General features: G+C 43.0%; 2 protein-coding genes across 2 annotated transcripts in view; both read left to right on the top strand.

Annotated features, from left to right (window-relative positions):
* The first annotated feature begins 1,268 nt into the window (after positions 1-1,268).
* On the top strand, positions 1,269-9,324 carry PSMG1 (proteasome assembly chaperone 1). The gene is made up of 7 exons (XM_063289365.1): positions 1,269-1,470; positions 3,254-3,348; positions 3,552-3,703; positions 5,311-5,373; positions 5,865-6,063; positions 6,676-6,812; positions 9,072-9,324. Exons 1-7 carry the CDS (start codon positions 1,340-1,342, stop codon positions 9,141-9,143), a joined length of 849 nt encoding a protein of 282 aa, XP_063145435.1. The 5' UTR covers positions 1,269-1,339; the 3' UTR covers positions 9,144-9,324.
* Positions 9,325-12,776: 3,452 nt separating this feature from the next.
* LOC134487520 (tumor necrosis factor receptor superfamily member 10A-like) overlaps positions 12,777-13,665 on the top strand; it is a 28,125-nt gene continuing 27,236 nt past the window's right edge. Inside the window, exon 1 of the mRNA XM_063289364.1 lies at positions 12,777-12,840. Within this exon, the coding sequence (XP_063145434.1) occupies positions 12,793-12,840 (48 nt within the window). The 5' untranslated portion in view covers positions 12,777-12,792. The remainder of the gene's footprint in view (positions 12,841-13,665) is intronic.

The raw sequence follows: 13,665 nt of genomic DNA, 5'->3' as shown, positions 1-13,665 counted from the left end.
AAATGCTGGCTATGAGGGTCAGATCCAAGTTTGCTTCCATCTTGTTCTTCCAATATTGCATTAACAGTTACACAAAGAATCCTTTCCCTCCTCTTCCTTTACTTCCCAAAATCTACTTGGAATTCTTTTCTGATATTCCAGAACAGATCTGAAGGAGACTGAGCAGATGAATTGCCAAAATAGTGAGACACAAACACCTTTTGTATGTTCATTAGTAGGCTTTCTACTACATCAACTGCTGGGTGAGGCCATCCATTGGCACAGGCTAAGGTATCAGGATGCTGATGATACTCAGTTGTATAGCTTGGCCCTATGATGATGCCAAAGTGCTTTCCCAACGCCTGGAAGCTGTGCTGGTCCGGATGGGGAAGAATTGGCTTCCGTTCAACCCTAACAAGACTGAGTGGCTGTGAGTTTTGGGGCCTCCTGGATCTAGTGGCTTTCCATCATTAACCCTGAGTGGAGTTACACTTCCCCACTCAAGAGTTGGTGCACAATCCAGGGGTTCTCTTGGATCCCAGCTATATGGGGCTGCCCTTGAAGAGCATCTGGAAGCTTCAGCAGGCCCAGAATACAGTGGCATGTGGTGCACCCAAGTGGCATACTGATAGTGAGCTGCACTGGCTCCCAGTAGGCTTCTGGATGCAATTCAAGGTACTGGTTGTCACTTGGGACAAGATTAGGGGTGGGACTGCCTCTCTCCAGTGTTTTCTGCCCACCTCACCAGATTGAGCAGAGTGGGAATACAGTCGGAACAACAGATGTGAAATAAAAAGAAAATAGGCTAATACCCAATGAATTGCACCTTGCATCATTCATTCCTTGTTATAAAAGGAATTTATTTCTTTTTAATGTTATTTTTTATTATATTATTATTATTTATTTAGTTCCTAGTCAGATCTAACGGTAAGCTTTTATCTCCTCCTGTACATTATCGAGACGGCCTCTCCCACCACCCCGGAGTTTATTCCAAAGCCCTCCCAGATTGAATCGCATTTTCTCCTACGTACGTACGCACCCTTTGAAAGCAGGCGGGAGATCTTTCCCTTCTCCTACCTTCACACACACCGTCAACCATACAGAATCAATCACACAGCATTTAAAGACCAAACAATTACAAATTAATTACAATTAAGCAATGACAAACCAGCTCTGTGCCACGGGATGGGGCGGGCGCTGCCAGACTAAAAACTGAAAGCAAGCGAGCGAGCGAGCGAGTGAGCATGCTCGCTGAGCTCCCGACGATCGCCGCAGATCGGGCAGCTTGGTTTAACCCGGAAGGACACGCGCTTTTCCGCAGCTCTCCAGCGGCTGCTGGGTCGGCTCGCTTGGACCAGAGATGGCTACGTTTTTTGGGGAGGTGGTCACAGTCCCGTCCCGCGCCGGTGTGGATGAGGAAGAGGAGCTTGCAGCGGAGCGCGGGGAGGCTCAGGAGGATCGTGAGATTCGGCTGGCGCTCGAGAAGAAAAGGTCGCGAGGAGGAGAGATGCGCGAGCGGGGAAATAATGTGGAAGGGGGGTGGTTCTGCGCCTCTGAGCATGTTCAGAGTGCAGGATAATTGCATTTCTCTTTAAAGGTTGGCGCGGAGGGAAGAGGTGCTGCTTCCGCAGGACGTGCAGCGTAGCTGAAGGGGGTCCGCGGGGCACGTTGATTTGGAATCACTGTTAGTTGCTTTCAGGTCCACAACTAGGGTCTGTGTCATCCGGGACAAACATGGATTCCGCGCCCATTTTGGCGCCCCCCCCCAGTGCGGCGCCCACATGCCCCGCTTTCCCCCCCAGTTGCGGCCCTGGTTGCTTTAGACCAGTGTTTCTTACAGTGGGGTCCTAGGACCCCTGGGTGTCCCCCAAGACCCTCTCAGGGGTCTGCAAGATCAAAATTATTTGCCAGCCTATGTTGAAAAACGCAATACTAAAATACAGTAATAAATGTTAAAATCCCATCAACTGATCGTGAGAAGGGCTAGCATAAGTGTATGTGTCGATTTTAATTTTTTAATGCAGTAAATATTGATAAATATAACGTGTACAAACAAAAGCTCTTTTGGAGTCCTCCCTAATTTTTAAAAGTGGGAAGGGGAATGGGAACAAAAAGTTTAAGAAACACTGCTTCAGACTATTAGGTTACTGGATGGAGATTGCACAATGTGATAAATCAGGAACTGCACAAACTGAGTTTGTGCAAGATACTAAGCTTAAAAAAGCAACCAGCATTATCATTCACCAAGCTTAGCATGTGATGTGAATGTAGTAATACTAATTTATAGTGCAAATTCAGCCAAAGTGTCTCTCAAACACTGTCTGGTCTTCTGTAGCTGTGTAACCAGCAATGAAATAACCTTTCAGCTCTGTACTTACATTATTCCTCTTTTGGGCAAAGAAAAATCCACCTCACCTTGATATCATCAGTGCCTTGGCTGATTCAATCAAGATGGGACTGAATCTGTACTTGATTCTTCTGTGCATCCCCATTAACTCTGGAAAGGCAGTTATGTCAATTAGAAGTGAGGGAGAAATGTCTTATTGCTGCTTTTTTTAAGAGTCTCGATCCTCTTATTTGAACATTGAAAATTAAGTACAAAAGATCTCCCCTAGAGATGCACCCTCTCTAGTAGAAGTAAAAACTGCCTTTTAGGTGGAGTGATTTTCAGTAGAGAAACAGTATATAAGATAAAGTTCTTCTTTCTCTTGTTTCTTTTTCCCCTCCCTGTCTGGTCTTCTGTAGCTGTTTTTCAAACTCGGTTGCTGCCACAGTAACCACATTGTGTAGCAAAAAAACAACAACAATCCCTAACAAACAAAAAACGGGCTTCACAGAGCTGGGTATAGGCTGTGTTTTCATTATTTACTTACCATTAACTTATCGTAGTTTATTTTTAACCCAGTTTTCTTAGTTTGTACAATGTACTGAACCATTAACTATACATTCTGGATTCATGCAACATGTTAAGCTTAACTCTGGTTACCTAGTCTGCAGTTCAGTGTCTCGTGTGAACACAGCCCTGCTGTTTTCAACTGTTAGTACTTTTGATTTCCTTGGGGAAATGGTGTAAGAGTAATTTCAAAGCTGCTCTCTGGAGGGTGAAAGCATTTTTAACCAGTGGTACCATGATGGACCCTTAGAGGTTTTCTTTGTATTCAGTCCATTGTGATTGTGTGATGCACAAATTGTGCTCTTCTCTAATGTGCCTCAGGTTTCCTCTGTAGCCTTTTGTTCAGCTCTCTTTTAATCTTGTTTTCTTTCTGATACCTAGGGAAGTTTGCATCACCTGGAACGCCTCAAATACATCTGCAGAAAAAGAGTTTCCTTGCTCAAAGTTCATCTTGGGCGTTGGAGGTAACGCAGTAGGTAAGCAGTGCAAGATGGCTATTCTTTCTTTCAGCACAGCACTCATGGGAGTCTCACTGGTTCACTTCTATCCACTGAAATAATTTGCGGATCACGCTCTCTGTGTAAATTGAGATGCAGTGTTTAATATTGCTAATAGTGATGGCTAATACGGATTCAGAACAGGCTAGTGATACTTCTTAAAAATCTCATTTGGTTCACAGCATTCTTATCTTCGTTTATTTTGAATTCTGGAAGTTGGGAACTGGTTGGATCTGCCCTGTTGTGGAATGAGTGGGGCAGAACATCAAAAATCACCAATCTTCTTCCAAAAGGTTCATACTGTTGGTTTTATCGGTCAGTTTCAGATTCCACAGTAAGTAGTGTCTCTTACCATTTGTGGGTGGGGGCAGTCAAAACTTTCCAAATTATCAAAACAAGGTAAAATTAAAGCAAGACAAGCTCAGCTCCTGGTGATTTCTCAACGCATCTGTGCAGATATTTTTTGGCAACAATCTGGAAGGGGTTTACTACTTTTTTCTGAGATATTTTTCTGACTCCTCAGTCTGGCCTACAGCCCTGGGATTCCCTTGTAGTTTCCCCTTCAAATACTAATCAGACTTGACCCAGCTGAGCTTCCAAACTGAGACAGGTTCTTCCTCCTGCTGAGACTTCAAGTTAATACTTGATCTTTTTTCTTTAGCTTTCATGCCATGCCAGTGCTTATATACAGCTTGCATAGTTGTTCATGGATAGTTCTGTCTTTTCATCTTTAAAAACAAAGCAGGATAGTTTAAAATTAGAATACCATTAATTAAGCATTAGTGCACTCCTGTGCATCTATTGCTGACAGTTTGAGAGATGAGTCTTTTTAGATGCTACCCACTTAAAGGGCAGGAATGTCTAAGGTGAGAACTCTAGATAGCTGCCCTTTTAAGACTAGCTGAAGCTTCCATAACTAAAGATGAAGCAGGCACATAAGCAGAGAGGACAAAGCCAGGAATCTTGTCTCTAAGGTCCCTTTGGGGAAGTAGATAAGAAGGAAACAAGTTGTTAAGGAAACAAAGGAAAAATGTCACCTGAACCAAAGGAATTTGGGCCTGAGCACATGGAATGTCCCCCCCATCCCATCAGCAGCTACCAGACTTGTAAATTAACAAGGCAAGAGTAGCTGCCAGTTTTGTGAATCAGCAAAGCAAGGACTTTTGGAGATAAAAGGGGTCCCAAAGCCCATCCACTTTTTGAGTTGTTTTTGGGTCCAGACTTGGTGGCTTCCATCCCTCTAGCTACTGCCTGGCACTCTAGTTGAGAAGGATGTGGGTGAATGTGGATGAGTGTGTGTGTGAAAGAGCAAATGTGCATTGCAACCAGTAAAGTTTTGCTGTTACTTTAAATTCCCTGGGTTTCCATGTATTACAAAGAACTTGTTGTGCCGCAGTGCTCAGTTGGAAGTGATTTGTGTCCCTAATTATTTCCTGGCTGTTGACCAGGGCTGTGTGTCATGTCTGCTCAAGCCGCACCTATCTGGAAAACCCGGGTAGAAAGCAAGGGGGGCGGACAAGATCCGCCTTCCTCAACAGGCTGTGAGCATGTGAGTGACCATAAGCCGAACCTGGGAGTGTGTGTGTGACGCCATCCATACTAACTTCAGTTGGAATCTTCTGTATGCAGTGCTGTTCAGTACTCTAGAGTTATGGCCTCTTCCATTTATCTCATGTGTCAGTGAAGAATTGTGCAGTAATAATTGAGGATGTTCCAGTTGAAAGATTTGTCTAAATTCAGTATAATGTGCAGCACAAGGACATATATATATTCACTCAGAAGTGGGTTCTGCTGTATTGAATCAGGTTTATTTTTAGGGAAATGCTCAGAGGATTGCAGCTTGTGGCAATCTGGGGTGGGGGCGGCATTGTATTGATTGACTGACTAGACATTCATGCCACTTTCGCTGAAATTAATGTATTTCTCACCCTGTCTTTTCAGGTTTTATTGTGCCAGTGTAATTGTTATGTAGCTGAAGACCAACAGTTTCAGTGGCTTGAAAAGGTAAAGGGGAAAAAATAGGACAGTCAAGGCCAGGGTCAATTGACTGAGCCCCTCCCCTTTGTACATGCATGTCTGATGCTGTTTTGGATAAAAGAGGTCATGAATTTAATACAATGCAGCCAAGGTCCTCCTAAAAACATTCATCTTACAACTGTACAGCTGGACTCACCTAACATCCCAGCCCAGTGCCTGTGGATATAGCCAGGTTTTTAAAGCTGATTGGAATGCCAACAGGGTCAGCCCATCCAAAAGTGCCTGAGAGGGGAATAGCCCCCTGTGCTTCTACCAGCCGAAGCGGCTTTCCTTCCAGCAGAAGCAGAGAGAGGGAGAGAGATTTTGCCTCGTGGGGGATTGGGAAATGTCATTAGGGGCAGGGGCAGAATCATTAGTGGCTCCCAGTGTCTTGGGCTGGCAAGAATGGATGAGCCCTAGCTCATTTCTTTTTCTTGTGGAATTGTTCAGCAATGTTGGCGTTTTTATCTTCCTCTTAGGTTTTTGGATGTCTGCAGAAGACTGATTTGCAAGTACTTATTCTTTCTACGTGTCCTGTAACAGATTATAAAACCACTGAATCCACTCTAACGCTCCCTTCTCCTTTCCTGAAAGCATTGAAGACAAGGGAGTTCAAAGATAAAGTTTATTGCTCTCTTCTAGAACAACCAAATATTGTACGGGATCTCCCAGCAGCAGGTATTTCATAACGTATTTATGCAAATTATATATACCTGGTTAGTTTTCAGGGGTACAGAATTTAATGGGTAACAGTAATATCAAATCCTTTCATATCGTGGCTTGTTCAAACAGGTGACCCCTGTGTATTTCCTATGCTAACAAAATTTTTAGCACTTTTTTTCAAGAAATGCAAATAATAAATAAATGTGTTATAACTTACCTAGCAAGTCTTACTGAATCACCTGGGCTTTTAATTCTGATAGATATATGGCATGTATTTGGAAGCAAAACAATGCAGTGTTGAATTAATTTAAACTTGGTGGTTTAGCTCACTAAATTTGGTGAGCTAAACACTACACCAGCTTCATTCCCAGCTTAGAAGTTATAGTGGATCAGATCCAGTATATTTTAACAGCAGAACATGATCCTTTCTTTGTTCCTCAAGCATATATCACAAATAAGACATTCGTGTTACAAGTTAAAAGTGATATTTTGTGTATCAAAATAAAATCATTGAGTTGAATTCCCTGGCTAGGGTAAAATAGAAGGTATCTGTTACAGTCTAGTAAGATGGTAGTTTGCTATTATCCAAAGCAATGTACTAATTATTTTCCTCTCTTTTCCATTTAGTTCTCAGTTACTGTCAAGTGTGGCAAATCCCTGCGATATTTTATCAGTGTTACACTGATACTCTCAAACTAGACTTAGTAACAATTGAAACTTTCAAACCTGTCTTGTTGTCCAAAATTCTAAGAAGTTTGGTGGAGGTAAGGTTTAATTATCAGATTGAGCGGTAGGGAAATGGATGGATGGAGAAAGAGAGAGACAGAATGAATGGCTTTAATTCATAATCCCCAAGGCTATTGGGTAGTTGATCACCATTTCAGTAGGTGCCGAGGAAAAAATTGGTGCAACAGATTTCCCAACTTTGGACCTTCCAGCCATATTAGGGTTACAATTCTCATGATCTCTACTCAGGCAGCAAGCTGGGGAAAGCTGAAGACAATTTACAAAGGATGTTTCACTACAATTATTACCAAGATTCCGTTCCCTAGAAGGGTCAAGTCCACATTTTTGTGGATTGTTGTGCTTCCTTGATTACCAAACCCTCCTCCTAAGCACTGGAAAAACGGCAAGAAATGAGTCATTCTTCAAACTTCCAGTTAAAAAAGCACTGGAATTTAAACTGATTTCATTTAAATCTAGATATTATCTGTTTGGCTGCTGCTTTTCTTTTACCATGGGAATAAGACCTTCTGATGGAAGTCTATTGATATTTGAGCCATCTTTTGAACTGTATTTGTGTGTGGCTTACCTCAGATCAGAGTTGTATGGATTTGCTCCCATACACAGTAGATCTCAAAATAACTTCAGTTGATTTCATACATAGCTCATCCAAGCTTTTTTAAAACCATGGTTTGTTAAATGTCCACAGTGGCATGGTTCACACATTTCTGTTCTGCGTTTACATATCATGCTATATCAAAGACCAAAAAAAATATATCACATGATGAATTAACATGGTAGCTGAACTAGGCTTTCAGTTCTCTTTTTCCCACCAACAATGCTAGGTTTTTATACCAAATTTTAATTATTATTTCTGAAGAATCCTAAGTATTGTGTGCTAAAATACTCTGCTCAAGTTTCCTGGTTCCATTAGGAATGCTGCAGTTTTCACCTTTCCCCTGATAGAATTACTTGTTTTTGAGGTAAAAAAGTCCTTTCAATTTGAGATTTTAGTGCTGATATAAGAATAAACCACATTTAGTTGGCCTTGCGGAACATTTTCAGTGCTGTGAAATGATCAGTGTAGTCACCTTGTGTTGTTGTTTATTCATTCAGTTGCTTCCACTCCAGTATGCAGTATTTTGTTCTGTTCCTTTCAGCCACGTGATACCTGTTGTAAATTGTCCTGGAGCTAAAGATAGGAAAAGTCTCTGAGGGTTGAACCTTGAAGGCCCCGTATAATCTGAACTTTGTGACGCTGATTCCTGATGCTCTTACAGCAACTGCAGCCATAATCAGAAAGGGAAAACACACACACACACACCCTTCATCCCTAGGCAAACTCTTTCACTGTGCTACACACCCTGCCTTGCCAGTGAAGTGTTGCAAGTCTCTCTCACGTTGAGCTCAACTCCTGGCCACTACATAGATATGACCATATTGTTTTCTTTGCTATCACACGGATGGGTTTGCCATTGTCTTCCTGGTGGTCTCCCATCCTAACACTTACTAAGGCCACTTCCACGCAGCTGCTCTACCCCTCCCCTCCCCTCCCCTCCCACAGCTGGCAGAGAATCATCCTACCCTAAATCTTCCTCTTACCATGCCAATAGTCTGCACTGCTCCCCATACGATGTTAACATGCAATATTCTAAGGGCCGTGCATGGGGGCTTCCACAGCTGAAATTCTAGCCCTGCCCTACATCCTCCAGCATGTGAAGAGCCTCCTTCAGTTGGTGTGTATAATGCTCTAGTTATCCTGTGCACTGCATTTTTTTTCTCTTTTTTCTTTCTTGATTAACCTTTTTTCCTCCTTAAAACTATGGGTCAACCAGTTTACTATTTGGGCTGAGCACCAGTAGGTGGCAGCAAAGGGTTAGATGTTTTTGTATGTTGTCTTTGTGTAGGGCAGTGTCTCAACCTTGGCAGCTTTAAACTGTGGGGACTTCAACTCCCAGAATCCCCCAGCCAGCAAGGGGAATTCTTTGAGTCCACACAGGCTTAAAGCTGCAAGTTTGAAAAACTCTGGACTAGATATATAGATTTAAGAGTGCTCAGCTGAATTGTTTTGCTTTTTCTGTTGCTGCCTTTATTCAGTACATTAAAAAAGGCTGAAGCAAGAACAGCTGACTAGAAAGCTGTAGAGTTTTATGTGCTGCATTTCACAAATGCTTGGCTTACAGGTGGTTTGTTTTGTGGGTAAATGTATCATTTCCTCTAAACAGTTGTATGGTGAAGATGAGTAAAGAATCAGCCCTTCAGATATTGTTCTAACCTTATTTTTATTTTGTTTTTCCCAGGATATTTCAAGAAGCACAGAAATACTGTCAAAATTGGTGACACCTAATGACATTCATAACATCTACACTTAAAAATGATTTGTGATCCTTCTTTGATTAAGCTTCTGTATTTGTAAGCTGCAGCCGCTTTGGAATGTGGGGCTGGTTCTTCAGAATTGGGACATGCGCTAATTTTTGTATCATATACTGGCCACTTGGGAGAGGGTTAGGCTGATTAAAAGACATTAAAGCGTTACCTTTTTATTTTGCACAAGTGGAAGAATGTATTTTTCTTAAGAATATTTCCTACCAGCAAAGTCACAGCACTCTGTTACCACTAGACAAATCAGTGCAACTAAAGACGTTGTGATAGATTTGAGGAAAGAGCAAAGGAGGTAGGACAGTTCCTTACAGTCACTGGTAACTACTCAGGTGCAGTGAGAGGAAAAAATGCATGTAGTAGAAACAGCCCGGATGTGAGAAAGCAGAGAGCTGGCATTAGATGACTGTGACAGAGAAACAGTGAGGAAGCTTTAGAAAAATACATGATTTTGGAAAAAGAATTCTTGCGGTTGGTGGAACGAGAAGTGGTGTAGCTGAAAATACTTTGTCAGAGCTCGCAATTACAGTGTTCACACACACAGCAGCAGGTGTTGCTAAACTTGATGGTGCTTGCTGCTGATTGCAAGGGTTTGACTTTTTCAATGCATGTTCAAAAAATTCCAATCAGTTAAACTGCAACATTCAGCTGAAAATAAAAAATACACTATTGCAAAAAGGTGTTTAATCCACTAAAACGGGAATGTAGCCTGCAGGGTGGTTCTACTAGGACTCTCTCATCATTGGGCATCCTGATCCGAAATTCTCTGGGTTGTGCAAGAAAAAAGTAGGAACCAAAGGACAAGCAAGTGGTACATAATCACTGCATAGTTTTTTTTTTATCATTCTCCAGTTTCCTGCTTGTTAATCTGTTGCATACAATAGTAGGATTTGGATGCCTTTTTATCTCATTTGTCCAGCAGAGCAGCCTCTCCAACCTGGGTGCTCTCCAGATGAGCCAGGATAGCCATTGCTGACAATTGTGGGAGCTGTAATCCACACAAGGAAAAGTGCTGAGACGGGAGAAAGATGTGCGAGAGCACGGAGGGTCCGTTACCAGTCCCCTCCTAGGAAGAATCCAGCATCTGTAATCATCCGCATTCTCCCTCCACTAAATGTAGTGGAGTCAAATGTAGAGGTCTTGTTACTGAGTTTTGTCAGCTACCTCCTAGATAACTCTTGGTTTTAATTTTCTGGTATCCATCACAGTAACGTTGCTTTGCAATTGCTTTTTAAGAAGGCATCTCCATTAAGATACATTTAGACTTTGGGTGGTTAGAGCTATTCTGGCTCTTCAAGTGGGGATCTCATTCAAGTGGAGTTTTATTGGGTTTAGAGGCAGCTCTGCTCAGACCTAAAGCCACTGGATGCCCTGGGGTAGAATCCAGTTACATTATCTTAACATCTAATCCTGCCTTCCCCAAATTGATATTCTCCAGATGTTTTGCACTATCTTACCCATCACTCACTATCAGCATGATTGTTGGTTGTGGTTGGAGTTGTGGATCCCACAGATCTGAAGAGCGCCCAGTTGGAGAAGGCCGTTCTGCTATAACTTCAAGACTATCCTTCCTCTCAGATCTACAAGCACTGACATTATGGCTCATTGTTTGGATGCACATTAATGGAATATATTTCCTTTTGGTCAAATATCCAAGGTGGCAAACTAGAGCATTTAACATATAACAAGTGCAAGCAACACATCTTAGATTCAATAGCTGTCTTGAGATCCAATGGTTTCAGAACAAAAATGAAAAAAATGAGGCCTGTCATATGAAGGACAATGCTTCTTGCAATAGTCCAGTCCCAACCCTTCAGGCCTCTGAAAGCAAGAATTTGAGCTGAAACTGGACACACATGGATAACCTGTAACACCAGATCAGCATGAGGCATCATCAACTGAGACAGCCACACGCAAACCCATAGCAGTCATCTTGTACCCTTACCCACTAGAAAGAGAACCAAATATTATCCCATCCATCTTCATCCCAATCTTGTTAGAAGAGTGGAACAGATAGAACTTGGAAAAATGTCAGAACAGAGAAGGTAACCTAATTGTCCACTTGTCCAGGACTGAAAATGTAGGCGACCATCACAATGATAAAAAAGCATCCAGCATATGCTGGATTTTATCCTTTCAAAATGACAGTCAAGTGAAAGTACCTCTTCCAGAAGGCCCTTCCCTTGCCCACTGCATGACACACTGAATAATAAACTAGCAACCACATTCTAAGTAGTGCATTGTATGAATCCAGAAAAGTAAATAATTGGATAACCATGCTTAAGTGGATACAGATGCTACACTTGCATTGCCTCAGTGCTCAGATGGGGCAATCCATACTGCTAGCAATGGCATTTGAAGCCTCAGGATACCCTACAAGGTATCACCTTCCTGTCCAAATTAAACTTCATCTGTTCAGATGTGACCTCCAGATAAAGATTTAAAACAAAAGTGGCTCCTGAATGCTTAACATTAGTGCATTATGTAGTGCAGGTGACAATGGTGTTGATAATCTTTTCCCCAATGCTGCATGTTTTAGCCAGTGTTCCTGCTGGCCACACTCAGTAGAAATCCTAGGAACTTTCCTTCCAGGACACCTGTAGGTGAGAAAGGTGGTTGTGGCTGTTCAACCCCATCTATCATGACTGGGAACCCTGAATAGCAGACCGTGTAGGACAACAGGCTCCTCAAGAAATGGTCTTCTGCTTACTTACAGTCAGGTGGTGAAGAGTGAAACCATCAGCTGGCTTTGTGTGCATGGTGTGATTATTCAAGTTCACCATGATTTATGATTTTAATTATGGTTCATATGTCAACCATAAACAGTCAATCCACCCTGGGTTTCTACAACCTGCTACACTAAGATGTGATGGACTGGTCTATGGTTCAGTGCATTGTGCAGGCTCACTTTTTCCATAGTTCACTAAACCATACGCCATAGCTAATGGACCAGTGTTTAAGCCAAATTGGGGGAAAAACCTCATTAAGTCCTCTTGTACTGTGTGAACTGGGCTATTACACTCAGCTATACTACGGATCTATTTGTTTAGCACATTGCATAAACATAGTAATTAACTTTGGCTTGTGGCTTAAGGCATGTATGAACAGAGCAGCTGAGTTTGTACAAAATGTGAATGGTTAGTTTATGTTTCCATATGTTACTTTAGTTCAGGAAACCAGGGTTAAAACAAGCCATGCTTAGCAAGTTGCTCAAACTCAGCCACTGTGATTAGTTCATGGTCGTGCTGTGGGAATTCAGAAATGAGCTCCAGCAAGTCTCCGTAAGCCAATTTCATATCTAAACAGGAAGGTAAGTGACTTCCTCAGTGAGCATACGGAGAAGACCCTGGTCCTTCTGATTCCTTTAGTGGGCGGAGTTTAAAAAGTTATAGCTCTACAGGGAAGAGCAAAAAAAAAAAGTATTTTGCTCCGTGCGCTCGCGGAAGGCACGGATTTGGCGCGCATGCGCCCCTGCTATTGGAGAAAAAGTTAAGCTTCGGTCTTTCTGAAACTTCACAGGCGGGAATCCCCTGTGACGACTGATCCCCCGGAAGTGTGGGGAGTTACGCCTCCCGTCACAAGACTTACTCTTTCCGCCCCTTAAAAAGTCAAGGGGGGAAGGCGAGCATCGTATTCATCGTGATGTTGTCGGCGCTGGTGTGGTTAGCGTTTTTGGCGTTCCTGCCCGAGGTAAGCCGAGGAGCAAAATAAGGCGGGACAGGCCGCTTTTCAGGCTCGGGGCCGCTCGAGTTTGGCCGTCGGGAAGTGGGAAGGGTGAGAAATCCAAAGGAATGGAGCGCGCGATGGAGTTTCATTGATTCCTCCGCCCGATCGCCCCAGCTTTGCGCCGTGCTGAAGCGGCGTCCGACTCGTACCGCGGGGTGCCGAAGGGAAGGGAGAAGCCTCTTCGAGCGGAGGTCCGCCAAAAGTTTTGGTCGCCTGTTCTCAATGGGAGTTGGTCCTCTCCCCACCTCAACCTGAAGATAACCAGGAAGGGCTGCTGTGGAAAACGGGGGCCAGAGGATTGCCAACCTTGCGCGTTGGGTGTTAACTTTGCTGTCTTTGTAGTCGCGTTAGGAATGAAGTTAACGGGTTGGCAGGCAGGCCCCGGATCTTTGCATTCCTGTAACTTTTCTTGCTCCTTTGTAGGTAACAGTTCAGCGTTCGATGACATTGTATCGCCGCGCAAACCACAAGATGGATGAGATTTTTAAAAAAAAGATTTAAGAGTGATCTGTGTCTCGAGAGGGGCGTCGTGATTCGCTTATGCATGGCCTAGCCCCGTTTCTCGTTATTTCTGCTCTAACAGGTTTTGCAGGTTTTGGTACTAGTTTGCTGACGGCGGAAGTGCAGTGAACATAGTCACCCGATCCTACCGTTTTCTGACACACCGTGCAGACCATTTTATGATGGCCGCTCTGCACTTTGCATTGTTATAGTGGGATGATTCATGCTTCTTGTAAATCGGCATGTTTCTATAACTAGATAATGTTTTACACAAAAGTAAGTGTAATA

Source organism: Candoia aspera, chromosome 1 (assembly GCF_035149785.1).
Source record: "Candoia aspera isolate rCanAsp1 chromosome 1, rCanAsp1.hap2, whole genome shotgun sequence".
NCBI classification, from domain to species: domain Eukaryota; kingdom Metazoa; phylum Chordata; class Lepidosauria; order Squamata; family Boidae; genus Candoia; species Candoia aspera.
This window is presented reverse-complemented; position numbering and strand designations above follow the sequence as displayed.

Coding starts and splice junctions, on each gene's coding strand:
- PSMG1 (XM_063289365.1), top strand. CDS start 1,340: ATGGCTACGTTTTTTGGGGAGGTGGTCACAGTCCCGTCCCGCGCCGGT. Junction 3,704..5,310: donor GGTCAGTTTCAGATTCCACA/GTAAGTAGTGTC, acceptor CTGTCTTTTCAG/GTTTTATTGTGCCAGTGTAA. Junction 6,064..6,675: donor ACGGGATCTCCCAGCAGCAG/GTATTTCATAAC, acceptor TTTTCCATTTAG/TTCTCAGTTACTGTCAAGTG.